We start from the raw sequence: 11587 nt of genomic DNA on the forward strand, positions 1-11587 counted from the left end.
AGATATGCATGACAATCGCAGCTTCTGTCGAATCGCGATCTCGATTCCATTTCGATTTATCGTGCAGCCCTACCTCAAGCTCTTATCCCTTCCTCTTTCGCCACTTCCACTTTTTTCAGCACACATAAAAACTACAACTGCCAGACTGTGATTCATCATGCTTTTTTGTTTACCACTAGCGCATGCTGATGACGTTTTATTTTTCTATAGTAACGTGTGTCGTAGTCTACGAGTCAATAGGTGTCATCATCGTAGAGTCTGCATGCATGTCATACCCAAGTTTATCAGATCCATGTCGCACAGTGTGATTTGCAATGATCTTTAGGGTTGGGTATCGTTTTTTTTTTTTTTCGATACCGGTGCCTTTAGAATTAATTTACACACGCAGTCGCTTTCTCACTAATGCATTCATATTAATTAGGGCTGCACGATAAATCGCATGCGATATTTAACGCGCATCTTATCAGTAAAGCCGGGGTACCGGGTTTCGGTTCCCAACCCTAATGATCTTATAGGATTGCTAAAATCGTGCAATGTGTTGAAGGCTTAAAGGGTTAGTTCACCACAAAATGAAAATTATGCTGCGTTTTACTCACCCTCGAAGCATCCTAGGTGTATATGACTTCATAATTTTCATTTTGCGGTGAACTAACCCTTTAAGGTGCATTCACGCCATACCGTGATTACGAGATACAAACTTGTAAAGAGCGTTCACGTCCTTGTAGAACTCGTAATTACAGCTTGTGAACTGGGAGTTTTCTGAGAGCTACAACTTGTACCACCTCACCACCTCCGACTCATTTAGCGCTATGTTTACGCATTGATAGTGGGATAGTTCAGAGTCCAAGGATGTGAACAGCTTCAACTATAGAGCTGTGCAATTAATCGAAATACAGTTTTGATTTCGATTTCGGTCTCCAACGATTATGAAAATACAATAATCAAGATAAAACGATTATTGCACCCCATTCCACGGCGCACTTTTGCTCCTTCATAAAAGCCCAATTTCACGTGCGAATCAGTAAAATCTTGTAACATGACTTTCGCAAAATAGGACGTGCTTGATTTATTAAAGTTTATTAGATTCATTCATGTTTTAAAAGCGTGAAAGGGCACTTGTGCTGTTCCTCAGGAGGATTTCTGTGCAGGCGCTCAAAAACTGAACAGAACACCGACATGTAAAGTCAACTTTTAGCTGAAGGTGCGTGTGCCTAAACGGTAAAATACATGCCAAAATGTGTCAAAATGCGGCGCTTGGTGATTATTCACATAAACACTCGTCGGTTATGTAATAAGTGAATGTAAACAGTTGAGAATGAAAATATGTGCATAACAGTAAATTGGAGCCGTGTGGCTCTTAAAGTGACAGCAGGCTAATATTCCTGCTGCCGACTGTGTGCTGAAAATGTGTACAATTTAACAATTTACTCACGGAGCCACATTGAAATCTCAATATCTCTTAAAATGAACCATAGGGCCTTAAAAAATAGGATAACAAAAGAAAAGTGTGTTAAGAACTAAAATCTAAAGGGATATTAAGATATATTTAAATAATTCTTGAGTTACAGGCATGCGAATTTTGTAAAAAAAAAACACGAAGTGCTTTTCCCCATTTTTGAACTGTCACCATTGGCAAATAATGCAATAAAGATTGCTGAAGTCAACAGATTTTGCTAATAGACCTACCAGTCTCTGTGTAAAAATAACATGATGCTGTCATCTTTCTAAAGTCATTTTTACCCCCTGTAATTTGGTTTCAAATTTCAGTTGAAAAGTGAATAAAAAAAAACAAAATAGGGGATTACTCAGTAAATATACATCCATGACATGAGCCAGGGAAGTTTCTGAAATTTGGTTGATTTGACAAGGAATGACCAAAATGTAAATCGTATAAAATGTATTACTATCATTGCTACGATTGTTACAGTATTATAATTATGATTGATCAAGTTTTGTAACTAATTTGAAAATATTATGCCGCACAGTAGACTTGTTGTAAGTTCCTTGTTGGTCTTTATTGTCTGAAGATGTGAATGTTAATCTAATCATGTATTAGATCTTGAGGCTGAATAAAAGTGTGTTATAAACTGCTCACGTACAGCTTTAATGGTTTCATCCAGCAGCATTACGTATATCTCGAGCTGCAGATGTCTGTGCCTCCCAGTTAACAGCACACTCTCTAGCTGCAATCAGCCGGGTACATTAGTAATTAGTTATTTTTTTTAATATTTTATCCAACTAGTATACAGTATTCTTATTACAGTGACCTGATGTTAAGAGTAAATAAACGTGAATTGAATTGCACAAACTAACAAGCTTTTCAACCATTTGATTATCAACCCAGATCTTCAGCCAGTATGCTTATTTAAAATATTTTGAGTTACAAATCTGAACCATTTCTATTTGGGGCACAGTTTGGGGGAATTGTTGGGCACATGTGTTTCTGTGTAAATCTAAAGTGATTCACATTTCCTAGTATCAAAAAGCCCAGTATGATGGATAAATATCATTGATTTTTTTTTTCTAACAACTCAACTGGTTACATATGAGATTTCTATGACTGTCCTACTTAATGTCAGATCAAACATCTCTGCAAAGCAATCTTTTCACTCATCTGTTCAGCATCTTGCTCTGGTTTTCATTATAAATATCTTTTCCTGTCTTTCAGCTGAAGATCTGAAACGGAGTTCACTCGAGAGGATCACTGTCACCGTGGACGGAGATGAAGGTAATGGTCTTGAACTTTAGAGCCGCTGTATAGAGATGATATGGAGTAGGTAGAGCCCTATGATTTCCGTGAAGCGGGAAACGCGGACAGAATCGCGGAATCCAGTCATAAAAATGGAATTTACTGTTTAACACGGAATTTTTCAAAGTTTGGATAAATTAATCAAAAGTAGGTCATTACACTTAAATCGCGATATGGACTAGTATCTGTAAATATTAAGCCGCAAAAAGACTTTAAATGTGAATCCTAAATGTTCTGCATGTGTTAATGAATGGAGCTTAAGCACGGTTTCGTTTACTACACGTACTGAAGCGCACGCGACGCTCGTGGTGATTAGGACACAAATACATGAACTACCTCTCCAGATCTGCTCTGAGAGTCACTTCCTGAGCATTTTACCATTTCATTTGAGTAAAACTATTGTCATATCATATACACACAGAAGCGTCAAGGTATTCACGGCAACCCGTCAAAATAAAAGTTTGGTTTAACTGGAATAAATTATGTCAGAAATATATCATTGTGCAGTAGAATGTACGTAATACTACTACTACTACTAATAATAAATTATTAAAACATACTTTTTTTTATGGAATAATCACACAATATTTCTCCCATTAAAACATTTTTTTTTTAATGGAATAATCACACAATATTTCTCCCATGTTTTAATTTTAATAGCAAACCCCCTTTGTTTGCCAAAAATAAAGTTTGTTTTCATTTGATTAAAAGATAAAATAAATTACTGTTTTATGTCTTCATTTGATAACCAGAAAAATTAAAATACACAACACAGAATTAAAAAAAAAAATTCATAGGGCTATTGTAAAAATACATTATAATAAATTAAGTTGTTTTGCATTCAAATAATTAGACATGCTTAAACACAGAATTTGGTAACAATAAAACGGAACGTGAGAAAAACATAAAATATTTCATAGGTCCCTAAAAATGTAATTTCTTAAACTTTTAATAGACTGATGTTAAAGGCACAATATGTAATTTTTCGCCGCTAGAGGGCGCGTATTCAAAATAAACAGAAAGAAAGGCATAGTTTGATGATCAGTGACTGAGTGTGGAATCATGGGAGTTGTGGTCTTCATCCGCACAGCCGATGCAATCCGACGGGACTCGGGCAGAAATCATGTTCATGGATGAGCTAATGATTTATTAACGTAGTAGAATGAAGCAGGGTGAGGCTGAAAGCCGTCGAGGCGAAACGAGGCTTTGAACGAGCATGACACACGGCTGGAAAGCAGCGGAGCTTTTATTATGCCACAGTTGACCGCTTCCGCTCCTTCCGGTCGTGCGTATTTGGGTTAAAGCAGCGCTGTTTTATCATACTACATACATTTGAAAGTTCTGTTATAATGCTACTCTGTGCGGTCGTCACCGGTCTATTAAAACGCACAACATATTTCCATGTTTTCTACAAAACAAAAACAAAAACCGGAAATCGAGGGGTTATGACGTCATTGGCAGGCAACACATTGACACTATGGACACGGTCCGTGTCACTAGCTAAAATTGCTTATTTCTCAGGATTTAAACATTCTTCGAAACATTTGGGATAATGTAAGTACACAAGTCAGCAAAATATATAACACCGTTCTAGTGGTTTTTGGATATTTTAATAAAAAAATCGTACATATTGTGCCTTTAAATAGTATAAGTTTAATGATTTTAATTAATTAGACATGCTTTTTGATTAATACAATTTAATTTAACCATTAAAAAGGAGTCCAGAAAAAAAGAAAAAGAAAAAAAAACGGAATCCAGAAAAAATAAAACGGAATTTGGAAAAAAATAAAACGGAATTTCGGAAAAAATTTAACAGATTTCATAGGGCCCTAAGTAGGGCAGATGATTAAAGACTTGAAATGGCTCTAGACGTTAGGTTACGCCACACTGAGAGAAAACCTTGGTTTGCTATTTGCTATTGCCATTTGTTTGCAGTTTGAGTTGTGGAGAGACGTTCTCATTAAACCGCACTATTTGTATTTTTGGATTGTAAGTGCATTAGTATTCTTGGTCTTCCTGGAGTTGGAAGACAAATGCGTAAATTTATGCTATGTTGATTTTTGATGAATGCAGCATCCTTTAATTTTGAATTCATAGCATCTATAAGATGCTCATTGCCTGTTTTTAAAGTTTAAGCCTTAGTATTAAAGTTTGTTTTGGTGATGTAACTAAAAACACTTGTATTTTAAGTAGTATTTTATTGGATGTTGGTCTGTGTCTGCTGTTTTTGTTTATTCAAGAATTTTTCCCGTGTAGCACTTAGGTATTTTTATGGTCACAGTGTTGAGTTTTGCATAGTAATTTTGCTTTATGATGATAACTTCGAAGTGCAAACATTTTCCTACAATTGTGCTGGTGCTTAACTTTACTCTAGATTGGTGCTCGGTACAGAAAACTTGAACACTTTGCTCTGTTTTCTTTTTCTTTTGGTCGGTTTCTATCTATAAAATCATCATTGTAGAAAATGTGATACCAGTTGGCTGTGCAGTTGTTTTTAATGCAAATCATTTATGCTTTGCTTTTGTTTCCATGGTGACTAGCGACCAGATCGTTACCTGTTGCATTAAAGTGAGGTCTTGTGAGTGCACTTAATGTATATTATATTGACTAAACCAAGTTAAATAGCAAACATCTGTTCAGCGAAAGAGAATAATCCAGTGGATAGTGAAACTAATATTGAAACTAAAGCATGCTTTGTGAGGGCAAGACTAGTCTTTAAATTCACACTTGATGTTAACAGGCATTTCATGCACACGTGATCAGATTAAGTAAAGCATAGTCATTGCATGTATATGAAACATAAAGTGCATCCTACGGCATGTTAATACCAAGTGTAAATGCCGGGGCCTACTTACACAAGATACCGAGCTCAGTCCGTAAATGGGAAGATGATAAAAATTCATAGAGGCGAAGTGGGCACTGAGTCACGCTCCATTAGCAAACTCCAACACTTTTTGCATCCACCCCTGTAACATATGGTCATGGCCAGCTGCAAGGTGGACAGCATGAAGATTATCACAGAGATCCATCATGCACTAGCGGTCAGGTCGGTGGCGGTGCTCGGATTCTCTGTTATTTGAATGATCATAAGTGGTACAATGAGATTTACCCATCTGCTCCATTGACTAACGGCTGTCTTTTGAGGACTAACCCGAGACTCTTGTTCATGTTGTTCATTAAGCTGCTCATTTGACTGTGAGGTTGTATTGCTCTTTTAGTGAGAGCATTGGGTATTTACTTACATTTTGGAACAGTCTCGCTTGCATAGATTTTCAAACACTAGATTACTTTTACATTGCAGCAAAAGTTCAAATCGTTTCAATGCAAACCCTCTACATCTATATCAACAAATTAACAGCATGAACTCATGTCTGTAGGCACCTGTAGTCATGTAGTAGACGTACAGTGTACTTTAAATCACTTTTTACACAAAGAATCTACAAACTCAACCTGATGTTCAGTCAAAGATTTGTCAGACTTGTTATCGGCATAAACTTTGGTCCACTTTGCTTCTTATTCTGGCCATAAATCAGTCACTTAAATGGTAAAGGGCTGTCTGATTGACATTTAAAGTGAACAGTTACACAATGTTTTGTCTTTGCATGTCATCATGGCTTTATATGAAATAGTTGATATCACAGTAATGAACCCGGTTGAGGAAAAAAGTTGGTCCAAATTAGACTTTGTAATCTTCATTCAAATACAATAAGTAAATTATTTCTCAGACGTAACACCAAAAACGGAATATTTCATGAAAAGGCATAATAATGCAGTTTTGCTCAGGCATTTTTAATTTACTAGCTAGTAGTGTTGGGTGTAATGCATTACCAAGAATTACTTTTCCCTTACTTTTTAAATTTATTTATTTTGTTCTTTCTGTAATGTAATGTATGTATAGCTATGTAATTGCTTTATATACTGTATAGACTATAGAACAATTCTATATAAAACAATTGTGGATTTAAGATCTAATGTAAAAATGTTTGTTTTAATGTAACCTTCTCCCTTTAAATTTTGTCAGTTAAAGAATAATTTTATATTATATTATTTATTTGAAAGAATTAACAGCTGATTCATGTCTACCTTTGTATTATTAAAATGTTCGAGGCTGATATGGGATTTAGAAAGCAATTGAGAATAAGTAATGCAGTATTTGTTTGAGAAAGTACAGTAATCTAATTACACTGTTAAAGATGTAATTAGTATCAAGGAATAGCTTTTTTAGAGTAACTAGAGTACGTAGAGCTGCACAATAATGGTTAACTGATTATTTTACTCAAAAATTAGCTATAGTTCCGATCATTAATCTGATTGTTCTCATTGGCTTTATTACAGTTCGTCAGAGAAGGTTTGCTGGCAGATTTAATCGAAACAAATATGCAACTCGTTGAGCTTGTTGAGGCTTGTTAGCAATGCAATATAATGCACGTTAATTGAAATTGGATAAATAAACAGTGGGCCAATATCGCTGACGATCGAGAGGAGCAAAAATCACGTTTACGATTGAAATGCGATCAATCGGGCAGCCCTACTACTAAGCGTCTCAAACAGCATTTGAGCGTCTTTTAAAAGATGTGATGCCACTAATCTGACAAACTTTGGCAAATCCAGCGATTCGTTCTTCCTCAGTTGTTGAATCAGCCTCATATCTTGTCGTTTTCTGGCCGACTGTTGCATCCCTGCACTCCTGCAAGTGGCATAGCTGCCAGTTTCAGTCTTCACTTGCCTTTTTTCTATGTAGTATGCAGCAGATAACAGACTGTTCAGACCTCAATCAGATCTCTAGCCAGCTGAGTGAGCATGACCGGTTGTTGTAGTGTCTTGGCATGTAATTATATTACATCACATCCTTAGTCATTTGAGCGCTGTGAGGGAGACTGGCAGTGCCAGGGTGTGTGCTAATTTAAAGATGTTCATAAGAGACACTCCCGGAGGAGCCGTTTACACTTGCCGCACTCACGCAGCCTGTTTCGTAATGCTCTGTTATACTCGCGCGCGTCTCAGCACCGCAAATCTCCACGTGCGCATCTGGCAATATGGACGAGGCTTGATGCACGAGCGCAAACTGTGTCAACTCGCGCCTGGCTCCTCGTTTAAAACAAGTGTAAATTCAGTCTAACTGCTTTGCTAATGTCACTTGGATGAAATGAAACATTCAGCACATTTTCCACTTGTTCTTAAAATCCCAAATACTTAAAAATGAATAAATCAGCCTATGTAACCCATGTAATACTTTAATAATTGACTAAAGTAATACAGTTCTTTATTTACACAAAATAAACTAATATTTCCTGTGAAATTCAGTAATTAAGTAAATTCTGTAAAAGTAGTAATACCATTATAATATTCCCTGCCGAAAAAAACTATAGAACCCCTCCCAAAAAACAATAGAAAATTTGATGGATTTAAGGGTTATAATGGGAATTATATTGGCTTTAATGTAAACTATAATGGTGTCTATTTGATGGATTCTATTGGTGGGATGTAATCTGGCAGATGGGAAACAATAGAACAACAGTAATTCCTATTGGAATAATGTCCAAAACACACTACAAAAAGGAATTTTTTAATTGTTTTAATGGAAACCATAAGAATTTCTGTGATAGTTTCTATAGTTTTTTTTTCAGCAGGGTAACGATACACATTCTGTGCCGCACACTATTGACAATGTTAAGCTGAAGCTTGACTTTGCAAAATTAAAATCGCAAATCAAATCGCAATATCTTTAAAAAAAAATCCCAATTAGATATTTCCCCCAAATCGCACAGCCCTACTGGTGTTTATCTCACTTTACAGTGCCCTTACAAGGCGCCCTACTCCACAGAACGTGTTAACATCCCTCTGGATGTGTTGACGTCTCCATTCTGAGAGGCGTTTCATTTCACCTTGTGGTGAGAAACGCTGACAGCGAAGTTCCCTCAGCGTTACTGCGACTGCATGCAACGCTCTGGACGAATAAAGATGGCACATGGGCATTTATCTGCTGTTCTTGGCTCTCAAAATGTCAATAACACATCTGTGGACTCTATAAAGTCGAGCTATTTGTGTGCATGTGTTAAGCAGAAATGTGATAAGAGGTTACTGGACTGCATCCAGCAAAACAAATGTGTTTTTAAAGAAAATGTAAGTGTTTGTAGAAGTCATTAGCTGCGTCCCAAATGACACACTATACACTATGCACTCATACACTATGTACTTATTAGTGATGCGCGGATGAGCTAAAACATCACACGAATCCGCAGCTTCAAATAAATTATCCACCCGCACTTATATTTTTCTCTGTTTTGCACCCGATCGTCACATTCAGGGTTCGTACGGTCACGAAAAACCTGCAAAAGTCATGGAATTTTAAAACGGCAATTTCCAGGCCTGGAAAAGTTCTGGAAAAATAAATAAAACCAGAACGTTTTGGAAAAGTCATGGAAATCTATTTCTCAATTCTCTGTATAATAGAATTATGTTTAATCGGGTCCTGAATTTGGATGCAGGATTGCGCATATATCGCATTACTCATTCCCGCAGCTTTCGACTTTAAAATGAGGGAAATTGCTGCAAAACATTTATTCAATATAGCGTGTAGGTTAGATGAGTAAATAAATCCACACAAACCATCAGATGAAAACAGTCATTTGAAAACAGCGTGAGTGATTCAGCTGTACCACGTCCTCTCTCTTTGACCTTCTCTTCACATCGGCGCATCTAGAGCTGCTGCACACTGCGATACAAGACTTTAGCTCATGTTTCGGTACAGTTGACAGAATTGTCACTTGCCGGATTAGTCACAAAACAAGGATTTAGGATTTTGTCACACTGCACGCGGTTCCGATCAGTCAGTGCGTTCCAGGAGCGGCCCGTCTGCAGCAGTGCAGCGATCGTTTACGCACCGAGTCTATTTTTGCTGTGCTGCACATGCGGAATTAAAGTGACAGCGCATTGTTCGCGGTAAAAATGAACATGGATTGACACAGAAATGTAGTAATTTCACAATAAATTGATATAATTAAAGTCTACCGTGTTTCACAGTCAACACGTGGCTTTTTGGCTAGGTTTAAAACAAGGAAAAGTGCACATTTAGATAAACAAGGCAACATAATAGATGCGCTTGTGGTGGTAGAAAAACTAAGTTCTTTAAGACCCGCGGGATTGCTTGTAATAAAGATTTAAATGCAAAAGAAAAGGCACGAGAGCCCACTGTTTCTGTCAGTGGTAAGTTTTAATTTAAAATGTTTGTGATAATAAAACGTAATAAAAGTAGGCTATATGCTGTGGTTAAATTGCAAATCTAGAAGTCAAATGCACTGAATAATAATACATTGTTTATATTTAGAGTTTAAATGTGAATATGTCCTAGAAGTCAAATGCATGAATAATACGTTGTTTATATTTTTTGAGCAGGGTTGGGTACCGAAACCCGGTGCCATATACCTATGTAACCAATATGTACTATAACCGAATCAGAACGCAGATTTTGGTGCCTCATTTTGGTGCCACTTAAATGTCTGAGCGATCGATTGAAATATTTGTCCTGGTTCTCCGAAATGGAGGTAAGAAGCATGGGCGTCGCTAGGCCATTTTTAGCGGGGCTATAACGATTAGCTCCATAAACTGTACACAAATTCGTGATCACCTCAGAGTCAGTCCCCTTTAAATTTCATATGAAAACGGTGGCAGACTTGGTCTCCTCCCTGTCTTTCAGCGCGCTCTTCAATCCGCAGACTGCGGCGGCGCAGCGCGAGCGGACTCAAACAGAAATAGGGGACACAAGGTGTGTGTTTATCGATAGATTGTTATAATCAGGGTTTAAATTGGGCTGGGGCCGTCTGGGGCTGAACCCCGGCACATAGACTCCAGGGCTCGACATTAACACTTCATTAACACCAGACAAGTAAGCATGCTGAGGTAAAAATTTAAAATGAAAAGTTTTTATATTTAAAATACAGTTAGTTAGGCAACATCACTCAACGTTTTCACCATTACGACTGTTTAATAGTTCAGTAAGCAAGTACAATAATATTAGGTCACTTACATTTTAGGCAGAACACAGCGCACCTCACAGCACACAGCCGATTCATTGCTGAATGATTCTGTGTTCTGAACGAATCGGTTGAGTCAAAGTTTCATTAGCCCATGCATAAACATCTGATGAATCAGCCGCTTGAACGAATCGCTTAAATGAACAATTCCCATTTTGAGGAGGGTGATTTAGGGTAGATGGAGAGACGGACATCTCTTGGCTGTTTCTATTTATAAAGCGTGACACAGAAGACTGCCAGCGTTGCCCTCCGCAGGCGGCAGCGACCTGTTCCTAACCCTTGTTTGCTTTCACGTCTGACACCCGTCTCAAATCGAGTTGCTGAAGTGCTGTAGCTCATGTCTGTCTATCAACTAGTTTTCAGTGACCAAAGGATGTTTCTTTTGGACTGATTAGCATGCTGTGTTTTACGTGTCAGACAGTTTGTATAATAAAACCTTCTTGGAAAAGCATCTTTACATTTCATCCCATTTAAAGCACCCATGCACATTCATTACTTTGTGCCTTTTTGTTGTGCAGCTTTTTTTTTGTTTTTTTGTTTTTTGAGTTATTGATTTGGCATGTCAAGTATATTGGGTACTGGGTCGCGACCCGGTGGTTGGGGACCTCTACCTTACTAGACTTACTATTAGTTTACTAATAATTTAAAAATAATTTACTACTAATAAAATTTTTATTTATTATGTTTATTTATATTAGTGCCATTTACTTATTTGCAGTTAACAATAAATAATATGACCGTCAGTTATTTTTTACTTCAAATTCAGAACCCCCCCCCCCCCATTTTTTTTTTTTTTTAAAAAAAA

At 37.1% G+C, this 11587-nt stretch overlaps 1 protein-coding gene across 1 annotated transcript in view; it reads left to right on the forward strand.

Moving 5' to 3' along the window:
- Nucleotides 1-11587, forward strand: part of LOC107667027 (AT-rich interactive domain-containing protein 4B-like) — a 97706-nt gene that overhangs the window by 3340 nt on the left and 82779 nt on the right. The window contains exon 2 of the mRNA XM_016458609.1: nucleotides 2669-2728. Coding sequence (XP_016314095.1) covers nucleotides 2723-2728 — 6 coding nt within the window. The 5' untranslated portion in view covers nucleotides 2669-2722. The remainder of the gene's footprint in view (nucleotides 1-2668; nucleotides 2729-11587) is intronic.

The sequence above is a fragment of the Sinocyclocheilus anshuiensis genome, unplaced genomic scaffold (assembly GCF_001515605.1).
Source record: "Sinocyclocheilus anshuiensis isolate Anshui unplaced genomic scaffold, SAMN03320099.WGS_v1.1 scaffold665, whole genome shotgun sequence".
Taxonomy (NCBI): domain Eukaryota; kingdom Metazoa; phylum Chordata; class Actinopteri; order Cypriniformes; family Cyprinidae; genus Sinocyclocheilus; species Sinocyclocheilus anshuiensis.